This window comes from Lytechinus pictus, chromosome 5 (genome assembly GCF_037042905.1).
Source record: "Lytechinus pictus isolate F3 Inbred chromosome 5, Lp3.0, whole genome shotgun sequence".
In the NCBI taxonomy this organism is placed as follows: Eukaryota; Metazoa; Echinodermata; class Echinoidea; order Temnopleuroida; family Toxopneustidae; genus Lytechinus; species Lytechinus pictus.
The window spans coordinates 13,011,290-13,035,307 of NC_087249.1; the positions used below are offsets into that span (position 1 = coordinate 13,011,290).

The window sequence follows — 24,018 nt, forward strand, 5'->3', positions numbered from 1 at the left end:
TAATCTGTCAAGCGAGTCATTATGACCTAAACTTTAACCGCATGTTCTAATAAAAAGAACTATCCGTTGTAAAAAGGTAAGGTAAGCCTTCAAAATATTTCAATTTGAACCTTATCTTTATACGAAAGGCTTGTGTGATCATGTTTTATGAATGCTTATGTTAGATTGAGGCAGTGAGAACAAAAAACGTGAATGATTTGCTCAATATCGTCTATTATCGATCTTTTTTTTGGGGGGGGGGTATAATTATTTACAGCATTGGAATGATTCAAAATTAGTATGAAAAAAAAAACAAAGATATATTAATGAAAAAAAAGTTATAGTGATTCTAAAACTGATTCCGGGAAAAAAAAAACCTGGCATAAACGTCTTAACTCTACAACAAAAAGAGCGAGGAGGTACCCTGAGTAAAATCCCGCCACAATTATTTCCAACAAAGGATAGGTTAGGGGAGTTAAGATTTTTTTAAAACTAACAAGTGCACACCTACAGTAGTTACCAAGAATGCATACAACATTCCACTTATTTGAATGCAGGATAAACCCCGGGCTTCCTATGTATAGTCAGGCACCTTGGACCACTCGGCCACGAAACCTCCACGAATGCTGATTTTCGGATCGATATCAAGCACAAACAATATTTTGGTTGTGCCGTGGCCGAGTGGTCTAAGGCGCCTGGCTATACATAAAAAGTCCGGGGTTCGATCCCCGGCCGCGGCACCTATGCCTGTGAGCAAGGCATTTAATGTGCAATGCTATTTTATCCAGCTTTCAAATAAATGGAAATTCTATAGGCATTATTGGTAGCTTGGTGTGCACGTGTTTAAAAAAAATATATATATTCTAACGCAGTAATACAGATAAAGAATCAAAAGATTGTTGCAAATGCCTTGTGCAACAATGATGTCTTTGTAAGATTGAATGATTAAAGAAAGAACAATAAAAGCTGTTCAATATTTTTTCGCATGTGTTCACTCTCAAAAATATAAAGAGGATTTTAAAAAATAAGACGAAGAATGGAGGAAAAATACGGTGGGCGTGGGCAGGAAAGAGGAAGAAAGAACGGCTGTGAAAAAAAAATAGAAGATCGAATGGGGAGAAGAACGAATAATACAGAACAACAAAAGAAATAAGAGGAAAAAGGATGAGGAATAAGACGGTGGGGTGAGCAAGAGAGAGGAATAAGAAGGAAAAAAGGGGGGAAAATGAGGTTAAAAAATATTGAGAGCAGATCGACGGGGGAGAATAAAAAGAAATGGAGGGGGTAGAGGAATAAGATGGTGGGAATGGGCAGGGGAGAGGAAGAAGGAAAACATAAATATATAAAAAGGAACGAAAGAAAAAAAGAGGAATAAGGCGGTGGGTGAGGGAGGGAGAAAACAAAGAAGGAAAAAAGAAAGAAAACCGGCAAAAAGAGAGAAGATCGAAGGGTGAGAAGAACGAAAAACAGAATTATGTAAATAGAAACGAAAACAAGAAGAAAAGGGGAAAAATTGAAAAAAAAAGTGGAGGGTGAAAAAAAGGCAAGAGAGAAGAAGGAAAGGAGGGGGAAAATCGGCAGAGAAAAAAAAAGATTGAAAGGGAAGAAAGAAAAACAGATTAAGAGGGACGAAAGAATTAAAAAAGAGAAAGGGGATGAGATAGAATAGGGGAGGGGGTTAGAGAGAGGAGACCGAATGACCTGAATAAGAAGAGCGAACGAAAAGGGGGAGAGGGGAAGAAAGGAAGAAATAAAACACAAGAAAGACGAAAGAAGTAGGTAAGAGAATAAGAAAGAGGGAAAGAGAGAATAGATCTGGACACAGTCGAATGGAACAACATGACAATGACTTTTATGGAATGTTTATTTCAATATGTGTATTTTAAATGACTGATATTTTCAATCAATGTCTTTATCCAAACAAATGCACTAAACCTTCTGCATGGTCGTTTCGGCCATTTTTCATTGGTCGACGTTAGCTGTCTCAGACTTTCTGTTTGTACAGTTATGTCTTTCGCTTTATCTATCGTTCATTCAAACATGATAAAAATTGAGGGCAACAATGTCTTGATTATAAATAATTGGAAATAATTAAGCCCACCAAGCTTTCTACATAAATTTTGTTTCTTTTGTTAAAGATACTGCAGATCAATTAACTCACATTCACGAACAAACAATACTTTTAAGTATTGTAAACCCTTTCTTTTGAAAATGTTCTCTCTTGAAAACATCCCGATCACTTGCAAATGATGGAGAGAATCTTCAACATGTCCATGTTATGTTTAATGAAATTAATCCTCGCAAACAAACCGTGTTCTGAATACTTTGCGTCTCTTATTTCGCGATTATAGCTAGGCTAATACTCTAAATCCGGTATCAATCTATCGCTAATACCCCCGCCTGGTACTTTTATCACCAAAAAATAACCCTTTAGAAGTTGTATCCCGTTTGTTAACTATTGTCAAGAAGCCCCCCTTTTGAATTTCAGAATACGTATTGAAATCGATGCTTTTGATCTTTCTTTTGAAGCTGAATCATTGAACCGATCGATCAACCGAGCGAGCGGCCGCCGCCAGCTGTACACGAGTTTAAATGAATAGCCAATCAACAATGGCATACGTTGCTAGGGGCGGAGCTTAGTATGAAGCGAAATTCGATCAAGTCGAACGTGCCAAGTATCAGAAATTTTCGAATTGACCGAAAAAAAGACTCGCAGAAAAACTGCTTTTTTTATCATATTCCCGTCATCAATTTCACTCATCTTTTTCACAGAGTAATTATGAAACATGGAAGAATCAGAAAATGAAAAAAAAAAAAAAATCTTCACAATTTTGACTTTTTTATTTGTGTGTCGAATTCCAAGGAATTTTGATTTGCGACTTGTCTCTCATTTCGGTATGATCGATCACATATTGTAAAAATAGCAAGTTGTAAATTTTGATATAATACAAGATTCTCTTTGACAAAAGTATTTTGCAGACTGCCTTGGAAGTTTCACTAAGATTGCACCGTATGCACATCTCATGCTTGAGTGAACCCAGAATGTCAAACCTGGTTTTCTTCTTTTGTGAAGCTCGCTCTTCTGCACTTAATAAAATACTTGTGTGAGTTGTTGATCAATTTATATCAAGACAAGTTATTATGACAAGTTATATCATTTAAAAGTGTAGGATGTGCTTTTTCAAACCCAAATAAAATCTCAAACTTCACTGCATGTCACTTATATTGTTGGTTTTGGGGTGGCGGGTCACATTTCTGAGTCCCGTATGACACACAACATTTTCACCCTTAATTCACCCGTATTCAATTAGTTTTTCTTAGTTTTCACACTGTTTTTCACATCACTCCCCGCTTTAAATTTATGATTGACAAAAAAAAGTTTTATTGGTCAAGCATTCAGCTAAGAGACTACAAATCGTTATCATAATGTCCTGTACGACACGTATGGAATCGCCCATGTTCAAGTTGTGCAAATTTTTCTTCTATTGATACTCAATAAGGCAAGAGGATAGTCTGCAGGCACAGGCCCTGATTGAAACATTGATCAACAAGTGTGTCTCCACACAAAGACTAGCACATACCATTACGAGACAGGCACGTTTGAATTTTTCAGAGTTTTTACTTTCTAACTCGGGATTGAAACATTGAGATGGAATCAACTGCACCCGCTTAGTCCTCTCGGCAAGCCACAGAATGCCCTCGAGCACTAGGGAGCTCTGATGACCGCAAATAAGCAATGACTGAATCGCTGTACTGAAATCACCCGGCGTGGTGAATGAAAGTATCCATGTCTCGAAAAATTGTATTAATTGCAAATGGCAAAGTTGCCAACGAATGAACATTCATATCCCGAAATAAACTTTGAAGCATGAAAAATGGACCAGAAGAAGTTGGGATATTGCAATGAAATGATGAACAATCTAATGATCGACTCGCATCTCGGGGGATTCGCCGAAAATATATTGTTTACACTGTACTTCGCCCATCATCAGAGCTGGGCTGCGGCTTGAAATTTGACCTCATGCAGGGGTGGATTAATTCTGACTGGCTTGAATTTCTGGACATTTATGATTTATTTTCATTTCATGCTATTTTATTCATCTTCATTTTATCAAAAAGATTTCTTAACTTGATAGTTTATCCAGATATTACTTTGAACGGCTGAAAAGGACCGAGTAAAAGCCAAGATAATTTATTCAGTCTCCTTTTCTCGACGAGCTCTTTTCTCATGTCCGTACGAACGAACGCATATTGACTCATTGAGTTCCGAGTTTCGCCCCAAAACTCGGATCTCAATGTTTCACGGAGTTGCATAGTCATCTTTCACTAGTCTACATGTAATTCCTAGACCACTATTACAGCATCGTAAATGTTTGGTTTGACTTTCTGGTTTTATTTTGACGGAGGAAGAGGGAGCTAGGAGAGAGATGAAGAGATAAAAGGTATGTATGTATGAGCGTGTGTGTGAGAGAGAGAGGGAGAGAGAGATGGCAAACAGATGGAGGGAGAGAGCGAGTGAGAGAGATGAACAATTCACGCCTTCAAAATGTCTACAAGACTACCTATCATCTGCGTTGCGTTGATGCGGTTTCTGTTCGTAGGAAGAAAAGTGCCCCTGAGGGACTTGTTTACTTTCTTTGACAGGGCTGGATTTCTCCTCTGTCCCCATCTCAATGTTTCAATTTTTAAACGTAAGGATTTCCTCATGCAAAACTTGAGAGGGCCTTCAGTACATAAGGCATGAGTAGGCTGCAATTTAGACCCTTAACTCGAGTGAAGGGTTTGCACAGCAGATTAGCAAGAGGATAGGGAAACAATTCACATATTCATTAATTTGGGAGAGGTTCAATAGTAACTTAAGCCCAGTAGAATGGGGAATTAGGCATATTGCTTACAAGTACATTTCAGAATGAGAATGATTTAATAACCCTTTAGCTGACTCACCTTAAGTTCTCTTGTACATTGTTCATTACTTGGCCCTGAATACAAATTTTAACATGCCTTATTTTTACTCCAAACTCTAAATCAGCAATTCATTAACACGATTTCATTTCTTTTACAGAGTTGAGCATCTTTACCCAGAAAATCTTTCCAAGGGCACGGAGGTCATCTTTGGATACATGAAACCAACAAAGGCAGTCTTTACCACACCCAATGCCGAGTTCAACGTTCTGTTTCCTGGACTTAAAGGCTTCCGACATGACGATCATAAATTTGAATGGACAAGAAGTGAATTCCAAGAATGGTGAATATAAAAGATTTTCTGCTGTCATTGCATAAAAATGTTTAAAATGATATCCTGTAACACAAAAATTAGCAATCATCGTAAAATTTTTTTTTACCATTGATTGCATTGACTACAATGTACAATTAATTGTAGAAATCGATGGTACGATTACTCACTAACCTTTGTGTTACGGGACCCTGGTTTTATTTTAATGCTGATAAAAATCTTTTATTTCCTCCACAAGGGTAGCCGACTGGCTTTTTGGGGGCTTTAACCTGATTCCTTCATTATGTTAATACTATACAATGTAGAAGTTTAAGCATTGCTTTCATTTGGTTTGTTGAAACATGTACATTTGTGTAATCTTAACATGGAATTTGAAATGAATAAACTGAACTGAGATGACCTGACCTGGAGGAGGCTAGCTTATTGTGGTAAATCCGTTTCTGGATCAAGACCTCCTCAGTGACAAGTTGATTGAATAAAAAGAGAAAACTCCGACTAGCACAACTCTGAAAATGTCGTCAAAATTTGATGTAAAATGTATTCAATTCATGTTGTTCATTCTATTCCTTTTATTCGTGAAAGTTTCATCTTTGTGCAATATGTTGTGATTATGGCTACAAATTGTAGTATTTTTCCATTATTTATTTATATATTTATTTATTTATTCATTTCTTATTCATATTTATCTATTTATTTCTTATTCAGTAGGCCTACTTTATTTCTTTCATTTTAGGGACACAATGCAATTTGTTGTGATTATGGCTACAAAGTAGTTTTTTGTCTCACCTGCATAGCAGAGTGAGACTATAGGCGCCGCTTTTCCGGCGGCGACGGCGGCGGCGACGGCGGCGTCAACACCAAATCTTAACCTGAGGTTAAGTTTTTGAAATGACAGCATAACTTAGAAAGTATAAGGACCTAGTTCATGAAACTTGGCCATAAGGTTAATCAAGTATTACTGAACATCCTGCCTGAGTTTCATGTCACATGACCAAGGTCAAAGGTCATTTAGGGTCAATGAACTTAGACCATGTTGGGGGAATCAACATCAAAATCTTAACCTAAGGTTAAGTTTTTGAAATGTCATCATAACTTAGAAAATATATGGACCTAGTTCATGAAACTTATACATAAGATTAATCAAGTATCACTGAACATCCTGCATGAGTTTCACATCACATGACCAAGGTCAAAGGTCATTTAGGGTCAATGAACTTTGGCCGAATTGGGGGTATCTGTTGAATTACCATCATAACTTTGAAAGTTTATGGATCTGATTCATGAAACTTGGACATAATAGTAATCAAGTATTACTGAACATCCTGTGCAAGTTTCAGGTCACATGATCAAGGTCAAAGGTCATTTAGGGTCAATGAACTTTGGCCAAATTGGGGTATTTGTTGAATTACAGCCATAAATTTGAAAGTGTGTTGGTCTAGTTCATAAAACTTGGACATAATAGTAATCAATTATCACTGAACATCCTGTGCGAGTTTCAGGTCACATGATCAAGGTCAAAGGTCATGTAAGGTCAAAGAACTTTGGCCACGTTGGGGGTATTTGTTGAATTGCCATCATATCTCTATAAGTGTATTGGTCTAGTTCATAAAACGTGGAAATAAGAGTAACCAAGTATCACTGAACATCTTGTGCGAGTTATAGTAGTTTTCAAAATCAGCACTGCTGCTATATTGAATCGCGTGATGCAGGTGAGACGGCCAGAGGCATTCCACTTGTTTATCATTTTATTAATTAATTTATTTATTAATATATTTATTTGTTTATTTATATATTCATTGATTTATTATTCATATTTATTTATTTCATTTTAGGGGCAATGCAATATGTTGTGATTATGGCTAAAAGGTTGAGTAATTTTTATTATTTGTTTATTTATTTAATTCATTAATTTGTTTATTTAATTATTCATTTATTTATGCATTTATTTGTTTGGTTGGTTATTTATTCATTCATTTATTTGTTTTTATTTTAGGGGCAATGCAATATGTAGTGATTACGGCTATGAAGTGGAGTATTCTGGCCTCGGGGCAGGACCAGCAGGGAGTGAACATCTAGGGTTCTGTACTCAGGTAGCCATCTTTAACAGGGTATCATGTGATCAAGGCAGTCCTGTAGAACCAGTGGATGAAGATCTGCAACCAATGCCATATGAAGAGGTAAATTCATTCATCTTTCCTTTCATGTTCTGGAGACCCGTAGATTCTATATGATAAGTCTTTCTTCATTGGTATATAACCATGGTAACACAACTCAAACTAAAGGTTTTATATAAAGAGAATCAGACAAGTAGATAGGTGAACGTTTGATAAATATCGGATGTACTACAAGGAAATTAAAAATTGTTAAACACTATACCTATGGAGACTTCAAATTGGCTGCATTGGTGATGTCATTGTGATGTAAGGCAAGGACCACTCCTTCAATGGATGGAACAAAAATTCTTTACATTTAAATGTTATTTTTCTTCAGGTTTGTATGAGATCCTCTGTCAGTTCTTCATCAATGTTCTCTTTAATTGGTAAAGCTGCACATGTAAACGCAGGAGATCCGCAGGGCAGTTTGGTCTGCCTGTATGGGTTTATGAAATATGAAACATAACACCTAAAAATTAAAGTGTTACTTATGGTTATTCCTCCAGGTAGCCAGAGCATTGTATCCCAGCAAGCAGCTGAATGATGAAGATATCGTGGGTGAAGTCGGGCTCAGGATCAGACAACTCCTCAAGGATGCACAGAGGATGCTGGACGATGAGGAAGGAGTCTTTGACAACGCAAGTGGAGACGAGGAGGACGATGATGCATTGAGGATATGGATGGAAAAGAGTCTTGCTTCCAGAAAGAGAGAAAGGCTGAAGGGTAGCGAGAGACACAATGATGAAGGAGGCTTAGAGTTATGTACTGAAAGACAGGATTCTATTTCAAGAACTAGAGAAGAGGGCTGTTCTGACAGCATCACAAGTGCAATGGACGAAATCAGTGATACCTTGCAATCAACCAATATGTGCCATTCCAGTATTATACCTGACAACGTAGGCCACGATTCAAAGGCTGAAGAGAATCCATGTGATCCTGCATGCCTTGCTTGCCAAAAATCTCAGGATGCTTTTGTAGATGGTGAGTCGGACTTGCCAAATTGCAGATTGAACTTAAGGGATGTTGAACCTAGAGTGCAGCTTATTGAAAACGATTCGTATTCAGAACAATCAGGCAGCATCCATCACTCAGTTGACAGACCAATGAAACATGAAGAACAAGACATTGGGAGAACTGCCTCTGATGATATCTCCACCTTGGATGTCCTTGACTTTGAAGAATGTGCTTACGTGTTAGGACGTCTTTCAAAGGCCTTTTCACCAACAGAGGTGGAGGATGGTAACTCATTTTTTGAGCAGTGGGAGAAAGGGTTTCCTCCAAGAGAGTTCATATATGACCTTGATGAGTTGAAGATCAGGATATCCTTAGAGAGATTGATGAAGTTCCCAGGGTTGCAGGAGATGTGTCAGAATACTTCCAAGCTCAGGTAACTTGATCTGCCATTTGGGGTTTTATCTTGTGCAGAAGACTATGAAATCATTAAATATAAATGTAACTGCTTTCCCGTTTCCTACAAGGGCATTCTTTTGTAGGATATTTCTTTAGCAAAGTCAAACAGATTTGCTTCATCAATAAAAGTAGCAAATATTTTGTATTTTAGAAATGTGTTTATTTCGAGTTGTTGATTGGAAGAATTCACAACTTTAAAATACATGACAATTTGCGATATCAATTGATACTAATCCCTGCAAATATTGAATTTACAGAGATGTCCTCCTTGCCAGCGGGAAGTTTGAGTTCAGCAGTGACGGTGGTGCAGTCATCTCCGATCTCTATGAGAACATGTCCAGCAGTGATTCTGAGAAATGGCAAGCTGCATCTAGCGAATGCTGGGACTCGGATGCTCACAGTGTGGGCTCTCAAGATGGAACAGAAGATGAGAAGCCTTTGCCTGTCGAGGATATCATGGAGGAGAGAGAGTGCTGGGATTAGGTCTCAAGGAGGATAAGGACCTCATTTCATAAAACTTACTACAATAAAAAATTTGCAATATCAGTGTTTAGCTTCTGAAATCCTTCATCTGATTGGTTATGGAAATTGTGTACAGTTTATTTATTGTAACAAGTCTTTATGTAACAGGTCCTGTTTCATAAAGGCTCGTTATAATAACAATTGTAAGATTTCTTTAACAAATTAACCATCAGCCAATTAGACTGAAGGATTAGAGTACCGGTAGCTTATAACTGTTATTGTAAATTTGCTATTGTAATAAGTTTTGTGAAACAGACCCCTGGACCCAGAAATGACTTCGAAACAGCACTTGAATTCTAACAGTCACAGTAACAGAAGTAACATATTGGAAGTGGGATTATGGTGCTCACTGTGTAGACTCTGAAACTGAAACAAGTAAGGAATACTCTGGGTGTTTGGCATTTGGATGATCAGCATCAACTTGCACTTTGTAACAAAAGCTCAGTATACTTTGGATGTTGGGTGTACATTACCAGCAAGGAAGAAAGCTGAGATTATGTAGGATGATGGACATTATTACATGGTAATGGGTTCCGGCGGGTGTTTCATTAGGCTGTTCTTCACAACCCTACGAATGACTGGAACATGTTCTTAGGTGCCAAGTCAACTGCATAGGGCCCAGGTGGGCATTTCATAAAGCTGTTTGTAAGTTACGAGCGACTTCACAAGTGACTGGTGGTCCATTCTTGCATGTATGTCCATGATGCACACTAGATTTTTATCGGTGTCGAGTATAGTCGGTAAAATGCAAATTCGTCCACTGCCAACTTGTCCACTCACCACATGGTCTACCTTTTATTTAGTCTAATGCCATTCCATTCATCAACATTTCGTCTAACAACCATTTGGTCCACTAACCATTTAGTCCAGTCATCACTTTGTCTACTCACCAGTTGGTCTTTGACCATTTCGTCTCATAACCAGTTGGTCTAATATTCATTTTATTTTCATTTATTTTGCCCAATTAACACTAAGTCTAATTAGACCAAATGGTATATGGACTAAATGGTTATTGTACCAACTGGTTATTAGACGAAATGGTGAGTGGACGAAATGGCAATTAGACCATGTGGATATTAGACGAACTGATGGTAGATGAGTTGGCAATTGGACGAATTGGCGTTGGACCAAATGAAAATAAACCCCTGAGATAAGGTCACCAGTTATCGTAAAGTCGCTCCTAAATAACTTATGAACAGCTATACGAAACACCTCCCTGGTGTTCATGATGTACATTTTCAAAACTTGGGTGTTGGGGATATGTATAAATGAGATACACGAGGATTTGATCCTCAACGATGACAGAACTATATAAAAATTGGATTTTGATGCTGAAGAGTATAGTTGACTCACAGGGAAACAAAAAATTACCCCCCCGGTAGATGTCTTTGAGCTCATCAGCAAGAAAAAGACCAGGGGCCGTTTCATATTAAAGCTGTTCGTACATGTAAGTTAAGAGCGACTTTTAATAAGAACGACTGGTGATCCTTTCTTGTGGTAAATGATGTTAATTGGTGATTACTTAGCGCATAAGATATGTTCACCAGTCGTTTTTAAAAGTTGTTCTTAACTTACGAACAGCTTTATGAAATGGCCCCTAATATATCTCAAGTTCAGAGATAACCCTATATGACAGCAATATTTGTCTTCCACTTTTAACACTAATGATATGCAAGGGTTATACATCTAGGTGAAGCTACATGCATTCTACTTAAGTGGAATAAGATTCTAAGATAGTAAACTACTGATTTAGTACTACAGTATTATTTGACACTACACATAGAAAAAGTATTTCATGGTATGACAACCAGTCATAGTAACCTCTCTTTTACCTTGACTTTTATATAATAAATGTTCTTTTGCAAAATATTTATCAACTAGGAAAACATTTTTTTTTTAAATTCTGTAACTTTTTTTTGTTCATAATATTTATTAATGTTGTTTGTAAAGTTATGTGCAAAGTACTTTTAATTACCATAATAGTTGAGATACAGGTGTATGTACCTTGCTTAAGTTTTTTTTCAGGGCGATTACCAAATAATTTCCACACACACAAGTAAAGATCCCCAATATCATTATTGCCATATTCTGAATTTGCAACCCTTGATGGTGTCAAACTGGGGGAAAAAAAAACTGTAAAACATACTGAATCTTTGTTTTATACTCTATTGGATACTCATGTGATACTCTTACATTCATTGAAGCTTAACTCCCCCAGAACCCAAATATTTTTGGAAGGGAAAAGGCATGCCTATGGCTTAGAACACACCCTTCCTGAGCACTTTATATGTTGGCAGGTTGAAGGTATGTCATGTTAAGAATTTATTTTGGACACCAGTCAGCTTGTTATTACAATATATTTCCTTACCAAAGCATGTATGATTATGTACTTTTAGTATTGTTTTAGCACTCTCTATGCAATAAACTCCTTTTTCAAGATGATAAGACAAAGAATTAATTCTGAGGTGATCTGGTTGTGTACTATATCTTTATAGGTAAAGCTGATGATTCATGATGTCAAAATGAAGGTTAGGCTGTAAAATCACAAGAAAAAAAATCAATTTCATTAGTTGGATCAAGGTTCCCATTAATCTGTGTGTTTTTTTTTTTCAATCCAAATACGCGTCTTTTCAGAAATTAAGCTTACCATTATATTTCTCTGAAGTACAAATGATCAAGTATTTAATCAATCAGTGAAGAAAAAATGAACAAACAACTTTCCATTCAATCAAACAATCAACTAATAAATCAATAAGTCAATCAACCAATCACTTATTCAACCAATCAATAAAGCAGTCATTCTTTAAGTCTCTATCAATCGAACCATCACTTAATTTACCAATTTTTCAATCTTTCAATTCAACAGATCCTACAGTATCTGAACTTGAAAGTAAGAGCATGCAGAGAATGTTTTGACTTTTTTATAAAACATTTATTGCACAAATATTGATTTTTTGTTTGTTTTTAACTTGACAGATGACATGTACATGTATGTTGACAAAAATTATAGGCACAGTCCACCCGAGCATCAAGCTGCATAGAATGAATATTGACAAATGAAAGGCCATCATCTATTTGACCAGCCAAGGACATGGTTGAAATGTGAAAATACATTCTAATTAATAAAAAATAGCAGTCTCCAAAGGTAACTGAAATATGATAAAATTAAGGAATTAAATGCTAGTACCACATGCTGGGTGGGGGTGGGGCACTTCCATTAAAGCATAGACAGTATCTGCAAGAGAAAAATGGAAAAAGGGGTGTTTTTTTCTGGGGTAAGCACGAAACGAGAGTAGCCTGTCCACTCTTCAGTGGAAGTGGAACCCCACCCCCACGGCCCACGTACATCAAAGGGAAATGGGCAAACAAGACTAAATAAAAGGTGAAGTAAGAGATCTAAATGTAAAGACACATGAATCAATTTGAAAAACACAAAACTTAAGCGATTGATCGTAATTTTGATTTTTACAGTGAACTCTACATTATGGTCAATGCAATCATCAATTTTAAAAAAAATTGTACTTTAATCAATTGGTAAGCTTCTTGATGGAAATGGGGCCTGAAGAGCATAACATCTTGGAAGAAGCTTCTACATGTATGCAGGCAAATACGTCATTCCCCTCATTTGCATACCGACCAGGATGTGCATTTAACTGTTTTGTGAAATTTAGCGAAACATCAAATGTCATAACTTTCTTATTTTACATCCGATTTTGATTAAATTTTCATTGTTATGCTTGTTGGATTTTTATCTTTTTATTCATATCAACTTTATGTTAGGGTGGACTTGTCCAAGTGATTGATTGTAAGATTGATTTTTATACTGAACTCTACATTATGGTCAATGCAATCATCAATTTAAAAAATTTGTCCTTTAACCCTAAAATGGCCGGGGGGGGGGGGGTTGAATCAACCCCCCCCTCAACATTTTCTGCGATCATTCCGCCGCGCGAAATGTTTTGACCGCGCCACTCGCAGAGTTTATACTTTTAAGTCTCGCGCATCTTTTGAGACCAAATTTACGACGCCCGGGTACACGGTTCCGAAATTACGCAACATTTTGTAAGTGCATGTCAGACCAAAAATTGTTCCAAAACGTGATTTTGTGTACAAAGTCAATGCAAATTGAGTTTTCTCATCTTATTCATAAAGATATGATTATTTTTACTTTAAACAGCTGAAAGCAATTGATTTTAGCAAAATTATGCTTCAAAAAGGTTGTGCAAGAAATCTGGCGAAAAAAACAAAGAAAAACAAAAGGTTGAAAAACAGAGAAATACATAAAACAATAAAATACATAAGAAATTGATTTCCAAACCAAAGTTTTTTTCAATTGCCATTGTTAAGAATGCTACAAAGAATATTTTTACCAAAAATTAGCATTCTAGGAGCTTTATTTAGTGAATTAGAGCAAAAAGTATGATTTATGCATAAATTAGCATAATTAAATCATATAAAATAAAATCTCATTATTTTGGAACATTTTACCATACAGCCTTGTAGATTACATTGCACACTACCAGCGCACAAATTTTTGCGGCGCTTGCGCGATCGGCGGCTGAGATCTCAGGGGGGGGTTGAATCAACCCCCCCCCAGCCACAGAACAGCCAAAAAAGCCCGGCCTAGTTAGGGTTAATCAATTGGTAAGCTTGATGTAAACAGGGCCTGTAGAGCATATTAAACATCTTGGAAGAAGCTTCTACATGTATGCAGGCCAAAAAATATTATTTTCTTTTTAGGAGACTACCTTTCACAACCTACTGCCTAAATCTGCAAACATTGGGTGCAGTGAATAGGGAAATTTAGGGGCTCTTTGTTAATTTTCCAGGGATCTTCTGAGCATTTCGGGGGCGAAATCACCCCGAGCCCCCATGTAATTTTTTCCTGCAAGTATGTTTGTACTAAGCAAGTAAATGCAGTCTTTTTTGTAGACTTCATACTACCTATTAATCAGCTGAATTTAATAAAGATGATTGTTTTCTGTCATCTCTTCCCTTCTCCTGATCTAACCTTGACAATTTTCTCAAGAGCCGTGAAGTAATTGTACTTGATGTCATATTCCATGTCGTACCAGTAGTTAACTGCAGAAAAATAAAGAGATAACTTTTTTATGACAATAAAAGAAAGCGGGTTTATTGGTTTCATATGTGAGGAGTTCCTTCCTGTTATGTCATGCAGAGAAAAAGAACTGACATTGTGATCAAGGATGAAATCTCACCCCTAACATGCCTCAACCAGTGTAAACTATCCCATGTGTAAGCTTAAAAAAGTATTAAATTGGCATCCTTGCAAACATATTTGTGCTTTAGATCCCTTTAAAACCTCCCTCGTGAATTTGGGCCATAGGGTGTTTCTCACAAAAACAAAACAAAGGAGCTTGTAATTATAAAAATTGAGAGATATGGAGAATGGGGGAGAGACACAGACAGATGTATGAAAGGGGTAGGGAGGGGGCATATGATTAAAGGGATTGTTTCACTTTGTGAGCAGCTGATTGAAAAAGTTCTCAAACTATAAAGCCCCCTAACACTTCTTCGTAATCAGCAGGAATCGAGCAGAAGCTGGAACGAAAAAATATTTAAAATATCTAGAAATTTTAGGGAGGAACTTATGAAAGTCAAAATGAACAGCAATGGAGTCAGATTGATAATTCGTGCTACATTCTTAGACATTCTAGGCGCATTCTAAATATTCTGACTGCATTCTGAGTGCATTTGAAATATTTTTGTCATTTCTTTTGGCCGTCTCTAAGGTTTTGGTCATGTTCAAAACATTTGAGGGGTATTTTCAAATGGTGTTCGAAGTAGATTTAAATGACCAACTGGTGGTCAAACAATAGTCCTTTCGTTCCAGCTAATTCTGCTTGATTCGGAATAAGTGTGATGGGGGCTTAAAGATGAAACGTGTATGAGTGCTTGTATAAATTGTTCTAACCCCCCTGAAACACCACAGAATAGGATGAAAAACTATGATTTAGACACAAGTAGCAATTTATTAGCCTGATTTTGATATAGATCTGTCTCTGAGACAAATATGCCCAGTTTTCTCAAATTCAAAAAGTCTGTTGGCTGTGTTGACTGCCTTCTGTTGTGTGCAACTCTTCAGCACACAATATACATTCAGGGTACATTGTACGCAAAGTACGTAGGTCATGTTGAGTTCATCCAGAGTTTATGAGTTGTAGTATAGATTCGCTCTTTACACGTAGTCATTGAAACCTACCCTCATTCATTTTCAAACTTTGGTTTACATCACCTAAGTTTTAAAACAGTTCCTGTAGATATGATGTTTTTTAACCTTTTGGACTTCCTTTATTGAAGAGGTGTGATATTACGAACTGTTACTGGTGAAACAGGTCCAGTTTATACAAGAGCACTACTATGATCTCCTAAACTCCATAAATCACTTGAGTCAAACCGCCTGATTTATACTTTCTGTGTAATTGTTTGCAGAAGATCGTTCAGAAGGGATGAACTCGTGGTACAACCTCTTGGTCACGTCTTACAAAGACTTGTGATTGATCCAATCAACCACAACTATTCTGGAAATCCAACATTGTCAGAAATATTCCAACATGAAATTTGCACAATGTCTTTTGTTAGCAAAGAGGAGCACACTGGATTTGTCAAGGCAGAAATAAATGTAGGAAGTATACATTATATCTAGAAAGCATTTTGAAGAAACATGAATTTTAGATGTTGGCGTTGCTGGCTTTCCATAGTTGCGGTTGATCGGATCTATTGCAATTCTTTGTAAGACCGGGCCTTGATCACTCCCACCATACCCAGGTGTATAGATACAACACGAACCTGCTATAGTTTGATCTTCCTGGCTAACATGGTGGAACCACAACGATGGAAGATACAGCATCTCACCAGGACGCACCGTGCACCTGATCTGATCGACCTCACCGTACGCCGGGTGTCGATCGAGGTCAGGATTCAAAGGGTCAACGGCAATCCATGGTACAGTGTGACCTCCAGGGTCAGGGACTATCTGGAATTCGCCATTGATTTCCTTGTATGCTGCTTGGGCATAGTTTCCTGCAGAAAAGAGGAGAAAAATTGGGGTAGTAATGCAAATACCATGATTTCAAACTAAGAACAATACGGGTACTATATATTTTATATCTCTACTTATTTTAGTTCAAAACAAGATTGGGTTCTTCTCCTTTTCATTAAAAAGGCAATCATAAACCCCAAAAATGTGTGATTACAATTAGCATTTCTACAAAGACACTGTTTCTAGGAAAGCATAATAGCAATACCGTTTTAAAACAAGTATAAATAACATAATTGCATTTCCGGTCGGGTATAACATTTGAAATAGCAATAGCGCCCCCCCCCCTTTTCAACTTTCCTCCCGGGTCAACTTGAAATGATACAATTTTTTTATTTTTCCAAACAACATCAAATTGATTTCATGCATTTTGAAGACCAAAAAACAAAATCGATGGAGGAACTTTTCACTTGAAATTTATTGGTCAAAACACATTTCTTGAACAAGTAATACTCACTAAGAATGTAAAAATCACATACCAAATTAAGGTGTATTATATCAGTGAAAAACTGAATGAGCAAGCAGTGATCAACGGAGAGGTACGAAAATGACATTATTTGAATGTAGACAACAACACTACAATATTCGGCAAGCCCAGAGAAACAAACTTTATTGAATGTAATAGGGTCTCACCCTGACTTCACATTTAAATATCTAAAACATGGCAGAACTTGAACACAATGGCCCGTATTCTGAAGGCGGGTTTAACTTAGACCACGGTCTAACTTTGTGCTAAAATTATGGAGAGCCAAAAATTCTGTTTATATTGTATATTTCTTATGTTAACTATTTTGATTCCTTTTGCTTTCATAATGAAGAAAAATACTTTAGTTATCATTCCCAGACAATTCTGAACAATTTGAGTGTCAAATGAGTTAATAAATTGGATTTGTACGGATAAGGATTTGTGCCCCAATTGGCTCTCCATACTTAAACCACAACTTTATGACACCAGGGTTTAATTTAAACCTGAGTTCAGAATACGGGCCTTTATGTTCATTTTCTTATGGGATTCACAAACTTATGAGCACCACTATATATGCCTTACCATAAGGTATGAATGGTCTATCAGTAGGTGGATGTAATATGAATTTCTTTGCACCCTGTATAACACAGTACAGGTTTTCATAATGGTCCTTGTGCACTACATGAAGAAATAAAACATACAGATCAATATATCACATTCACTTATCAATATAACAGCATACATTATATATTTATCTTATCTTATGTATATTTGTGTTACTTTATTATTTTTGTTATAATTACCATAATTAAGGCTAGAAAAATAATAAATAATAATAATAATATCATTAATAATGATAATAATAATAATAATAACATTATTGGAACAGCTCATATCCTACGGAAGGTCTTGAATTAGAAAGAGAAGTGAACAATGAGAAGAGGACCCATTTGATAGAATATAGAACAATAACCCTAGATTTCTGGAAGAAGTCCTGTTGCTGTTTAATATACCATCAGAACATCAAGTTTTGGACAAGGGAAAAAATAATAATAATTATAATAATAATAATAATAATAACAATCATCATCATTCTTATTCTTCTTCGTATCATTATTACATAAAATTATTCATAAAATTCCACTAATTACATACTTAAAACGGGCTTCAAAAATGAAATTGAAATGACAACTTGATCAAATGATTAGGAAAATAGGCCATTATGTCACAGCTACAGGAAAAGTTTTCTATTTTCCCAGCAGAATTGCATTCTAAACATGACTTACTAGAAGTGACTGCTTCATGTCCACCCATCCAGAAGTTGACAGCGTCTGGTTTCTGTCCTTTGAATTGAGAATATATATTACAAGAAGAATATTCGATATACTATGATATCAACCAAGACATGGTCGGTGTTTCATAAGGCTGTTCGTAAGTTAGGAACGACTGGTGACACTTTCTCTATGGTAAATGAAATACCCCAAATTTTTGTTGCCGTTGATTTAAAGGTCAAGTCCACCCCAGAATATTGTTTATTTGAATAAATAGAGAAAAATCAAACTAGCAAAACGCTGAAAATTTCATCAAAATCGGATGTGAAATAAGAAAGTTATGACATTTTAAAGTTTCGCTTATTTTTCACAAAAAAAGTAATATGTACAACTCAGTGACATACAAATGAGACAGTCGATGATGTCCATCACTCACTATTTCTTTTGTTTTTTATTGTTTGAATTATACAATTTTTTATTTTTTTACAGATTTGACAATAAGGACCAACTTGACTGAGCTATATAGTATTAAACAATGCTAGCTCCACATGTTCAGAGAGGACTTGATTGTTGTTTCAGTTGACAATGAGGAGAAAATTAGAATATTTCATATTATAAAATACAAAAGAAATAGTGAGTGGATGATGTCATCAGTCTCCTCATTTGCATTTCGACCAGGATGTTCATATAACTGTTTGGTGAAATTAAGCGAAACTTCAAAATGTCATTACTTTCTTATTTTACATCCGATTTTGATGAAATTTTCAGTGTAATGCTTGTTGTATTTTTCTCTTTTTATTCAAATCAACTTTTTGTTGGGGTGGACTTGTCCTTTAATGATATAATATTTCTAAGTGATTACAAAGGCTTAAGCATGGCTACCCTGATCAGGAGCTTGAGCATTCTAGAAATTCTTTCCTACCGGCTACCCATAACACACCTTGGTAGAGAGTGGCAAATATAGATAAATGCCTTGACAAATTTCTGACTGCCATGGAGGGATTTGAACCCCAGACCTTTTCAGTGTTATGCTTGTTGGAATTTTCTCTTTTTATTCAAATCAACTTTTTGATGGGGTAGACTTATCCTTTAAGTCGCAAGGAAGGATCATTAGTCATTTGTAAAGTCACTCATAATCTACGAACAGCTTTATGAAACATCTACTTGCTCATTTACCATTTTGAAAAACAATTCATTTTATAGCTAAAAATAGCAAATGATTTACCAACACATAAAAAGCTCACAACAGAGCATACTAACACCTCTTCTCATGCAACTTGATGCTAAAAAGACTGGGCTATTTTTACACCCCTTATGATCTCAGCCGTCAACACTTGATCGCGATGAAAATTGGCACCGCACATATTACCCATGACATAATCAATCAAATTCTTCGAAAAATCTCTTAACTATTTATTAACTATGCTAATTCAGGCATAAAATCAAAAGTTTGCCCAAATTAACTAAGGCCCCTAAACTGCTATTTTTTTATTCAGACTCTTTGTAGGATTCTGATCAAATGTACCTGACAAAATCCAATACCACAAATGGAATTAATAACTAATTAACTAAAAATTAATCATGATTCATGACAGAAACATTGCTTACCAAATGCTTCTGATGCCCAAGGTATATCCTCTTTGATGTCTTCTACTAACTCTTTCAAGTCAAGGGTCAAATTTGAGTTCTGCTTCTGGACATAATAGACGCCTTTCAGCTCTGATTTTCCCTCCATAATGTCTAAAAAGGATGCAAATGGCATCTCCCTTTCCTCAGGCAAAACAAAGTAATCTCCGCAGACAGAATCAGCATAGCCGTTTGGAGTGACAGCCACAGTCAGGATCTTATCATTGAAGTGTTCTCTGCGACAGGAAGCAAAGAACATACATGTACATGTATGTAACCTTCGACCCCAAATCCAACAATAAGTCCCCCAAACTGAATCTTGGGCTTTTTATTGAGCAAAAAAGCACATCCTAGGTTCTTAAATGATGTAAAAGACCCTTTTTCATATAATGTATGCCTCAGCTTGCCCTATTGCAATGCTTATTTCAGTGCTTTTTTTTAAATACCACATTGCATTCCAAATTAATACCGAGGTACTGGTGTATGAAAACAGCATTGGTGTGATTGATGACCCTGAAAAAAAAGTAGGACAGCCCAAAGTTACATATGCACATGAAATATTGTGACATGATCTCTCAAAATATTCAGAATAAATTTTCTGAAATTTTCTGAAATGGATATTAACTTCTATCCTTCCTTGAAATTTTTTTTTTTCTAATGTAAGAAGCTAAAATGTACAAGTAATCATTTATAATCAGTGCTAAACCAGAGCAGATATGAGCACTTGTTATAATTTGCATTATTAACTCTTAATGTGCCATTCACTGTAATCAGCGAGTGCCACTTTTTTTTCAAAGAGTCTATATTTAAATGTTTTATTTATAAAAAACGAGAATCACTCATGAGACAATAATGTTAAACCTCTTGACCATAAGCTGAACTGAACAATGGAATCACTCATGCATGCAATGCACTCCTCAAAATGTAATAGGCATAACAATAGCTGTATGACCATTGCACGAAAATGTGTTCGTGGCACTCCAGTGTATGCACAGATATGTGTTCATGGCACGTTAAGGGTTAATACATGTAGTTATGATTATCACATCATACCTGAAGTATGGTATTGACCACTTGGTGAGAGCAGGAAAGTCATTGAATGCATTCTCTATGATGACAGGTCTGTTTGGAGATACATAATCACGGTAGAACTCTAAGGGTGTCGGAGGCTTAGTCAAACGTGGCACGTCGGGTGACAGATACAATTCTATTTGGTAAAAACAAAACAAAGAGTGTCTTATTCAATTGTAATCACTCACCACAACTTATACGAAATATATAAACATATGAGAAATACATCATTTACATGATCTTATTACAGAAATATTTATCTGTACACTAATAATAAATGATAGTGATAATAGTAAGCAACATATAGTGCTTAATATAATGTTTCTAAGTGATTACATTGACTTAAGCAGGAGCATGAGCATGAGCATTCTAGGAATTCCTTCATACCGGCTACCCATAACACACCTAGGTATAGAATGGCAAATAAAGATTAACGCCTTGCCAAAGTTCCTGACTGCCACAGAGGAATTTGAACCCCAGACCCCGTGGTGCAAATTCTGGAGACTTATCCACTCTGCCATAACACCTCTCCACTAAACCCACACATTTCCAATTTTCTGCTTCCTGCAACCTAAACTTGAAAATCATGAAAGTTTCAGGAGCCTGTTTCTTGATACTGCATTCAATTTCTTGACTAACTTAGAGATTGTGAGCCCCATGTAAAACAAAACTCCTGTCTGCCAAGATCGAAGGCACCAACCTGACTAAATAATTATGACAACTCAAATTCTACAATATCTCTTTAAATGAAATTATGCAGTACATCATATTACATACTACACATTACATGCAAAAGGCCAAAAAATTTGAACCCACATTCTTATGTAATCGGTCACAAAAGCTTAAATTAGTAATTGGCATTGCCAAACAAGGGGTCTAAAAATAATTCAGTCTTTGTATGCAAAGAAAATGTCAAACCAATTGGAAAGATGCATAGACCCCAATCATAATGTACATGTAATACCATTATGTAATACCAATATTAAATAGGTCCCTGTGTTTAAGATTAAACAAAAGTGAAGATCGATTTACCTCGAGCTTCCTCAGCTAAATGTCTGAAGCAATCCTCAATTGAAGGTTCTTGTTCTAATTTAGACAAACAGTCATCCTGAACAGAATCCATGTCAATGTTAATGATACTGTACTGGCTAGGACTGTCTAGAATTCTAGAGACATTTGGGTGTGCGTTTCAACGGGGGTTGGCCGAACACGAAGTGGCAACGTCCCCGGGCTGCCGTGTGCAATGCTGTCCTTAGTCTAGGTGTTCTTGGCTGCAAAGCCTGCAAGGATACAAGAATAAAATGAAAACAGAGGAAAGAACGTTTTCAGAATAGAGATTTTAGAATGTAATGTAGAATCTAGATCTAAAAAAAAAAAAGGAGTAAAAATCATTTTTACTCTCTAGGACTAGGTCTAGGAGCCTCCTGCCTAGTCATGCTAGTTGAGGTCTCCACTAAAGGCACTATTTTTGTGTCATCATAATATTAGGGTGTCTGAAGCCACACTGAAAAGTGTCCGCATAAGACGGGCTGATTTAGGGGAAAATATGGCACATTTTTTTCGGGAAGTTCAGGCTACTAGAAAAATGTGATCTGAATTGATTATTAACTTGTGTTTGGCATGTATGGAAAGAGAAAATTCAGGGGCTTCTTTTGACAGTAAGGACAAGTTTATATGATCATTTTAAATAAGGATTTAGAGATAAATTGCAAACCCTTATTTTTGTGTGTGTTGAGATTGCCATTTCCCCATGCATTTTCTATGGGAAAATTAATTTTCTGTTTTGCTCAATTTTTTCACTTTGTCGCAATTTTTCATTGTGATCTGGTTTCCAAATCTTTATAAAAATCATACCATCAGAAAGAGCATAAAAAATCCTATTGGACTCTTTATGGACAAGTTTTTGGCATTAATAATGAATTTATAACAGCTCTCGGAAGCTAAAAATTTGGATTTGTGTGTGTCCATTTCTTAAAGGAGAATGAAACTCTTGGAGCAAGTTAGCTTTTGTGAAAGCAGAAAAATCAAAGAATAAGATCAACAAAACTTTGAGAAAAATAGGACTAGCAATAAAAGAGTTATGAGCATTTGAATGTCGAGATCACTAATGCTATGGAGATCCTCCCATTGGCAATGCGACCAAGATCTGTGATGTCACACACGTACAACTCTCCCATTTGGACACTGAAAATATACCCCAAAACATCTCTTTTTGCTCATTCTAATCATATGACAAACGATTCATCAATGATATAATGTTGTGAAACCTCTGTACTTGTCATCTCATAAAGAGAACACCTCACCTTGTGATAGACTCCATAAAAGTGAGAATATAAGTGAAATAAGTACTAAAGTAATGAGGGAGTTGTACGTGTGTGATATCACAGATCTTGGTCGCATTGCCGTTGGGAGGATCTACATGGCACTAGTGATCTCAATATTCGAATGCTCATAACTTTCTTATTATTCATTCAATCTTCCTCAAACTTTCAACAATATGTTTCTTTGATTTTTCTCTTTGATATGGATTCAGCTGGTTTCAAGGGTTTCATTCTCCTTTAACTACACAGTCTCTGCCTATGGCAGAGAAATGCTGAAAATTGACCTAATTTCATTCTTCTTTTCTGCAGCCAATAATCGGATTTTTTTCAAAAATGTTACATTTCTGTCAGTCTGAAGGTCATTTCTCTTCAAATTCACAAAGAAAATGTGATATTTTCTTGAAATAAGAAAAATAATATTTTTCTCCAGACACCCTAGGCCCAGGCGTCTTTGCTTAAGTTTAGCTGTGTAAATCCGATCTGCGCCTCTTCACATCGGGCAGCACCCACGCCCATGCCGGCGCCGAAACTAATGGCGCAGGGCCACAGTCCACGCATGAGTTCCCAGAGTTCGGAGCCAAGCGGCTCGAACGGGCTTTAGATCAGCATGGCACCCGGCAGCGTCCCGATCGATCGCCGCGCGACCGCGACCACATCCCAGCTGCAGCTTCCAGGCTCAGCTCATGAAATGTTGTTGCCTGTCGAATAAAATAAAATTAGAAAGTGGAAGAAAGACATCATATTGGTTCTTGGCCTTATTCGAACGAATACATTATTATGAAATACATTGAAACATGGTTGTTATTGTGGTTTTACCTTGCAACAAGTACAGTTCTGGCAATCACGATCACGGCGCACGTTCTCTCAGGAAAAGGGAATTTCCCTTCCTCTTCTCTACGAAGCGCT

At 36.5% G+C, this 24,018-nt stretch overlaps 2 protein-coding genes across 4 annotated transcripts in view; one reads left to right on the top strand and one right to left on the bottom strand.

Moving 5' to 3' along the window:
* Window positions 1-14,424, top strand: part of LOC129262401 (small RNA 2'-O-methyltransferase-like) — a 21,617-nt gene extending 7,193 nt beyond the window's left edge. The window contains exons 4-9 of one of the 3 annotated variants that reach the window (XR_010293634.1): window positions 2,949-3,083; window positions 5,042-5,224; window positions 7,206-7,389; window positions 7,872-8,752; window positions 9,033-13,166; window positions 13,929-14,424. Coding sequence is in view for 1 of the 3 variants with exons in the window: in XM_054900515.2 (XP_054756490.2) it covers window positions 5,042-5,224; window positions 7,206-7,389; window positions 7,872-8,752; window positions 9,033-9,258 (1,474 nt within the window). In the remaining 2 variants the exon portion in view is untranslated. Of the gene's footprint in view, window positions 1-2,948; window positions 3,084-5,041; window positions 5,225-7,205; window positions 7,390-7,871; window positions 8,753-9,032 lie in introns of all 3 variants that reach the window. The other 2 variants (XR_010293635.1, XM_054900515.2) reach the window with 2 other exon arrangements.
* On the bottom strand, window positions 11,329-24,018 carry LOC129262402 (bifunctional peptidase and (3S)-lysyl hydroxylase JMJD7-like). The gene is made up of 8 exons (XM_064099845.1): window positions 23,929-24,018; window positions 21,824-22,071; window positions 20,774-20,927; window positions 19,703-19,956; window positions 18,110-18,166; window positions 17,406-17,501; window positions 16,108-16,341; window positions 11,329-14,379 (listed from the first exon to the last, which is right to left on the bottom strand). Exons 2-8 carry the CDS (start codon window positions 21,912-21,914, stop codon window positions 14,282-14,284), a joined length of 984 nt encoding a protein of 327 aa, XP_063955915.1. The 5' UTR covers window positions 21,915-22,071; window positions 23,929-24,018; the 3' UTR covers window positions 11,329-14,281.

Excerpts from the sequence above, each read along its gene's own strand:
- LOC129262402 (XM_064099845.1), bottom strand. The coding sequence starts at position 21,914 with ATGGATTCTGTTCAGGATGACTGTTTGTCTAAATTAGAACAAGAACCT. Across the intron at positions 20,928-21,823 it reads TTTAGCTGAGGAAGCTCGAG|AATTGTATCTGTCACCCGAC; the intron begins GTAAATCGATCT and ends TTTACCAAATAG. Across the intron at positions 19,957-20,773 it reads TGGTCAATACCATACTTCAG|AGAACACTTCAATGATAAGA; the intron begins GTATGATGTGAT and ends TTCCTGTCGCAG.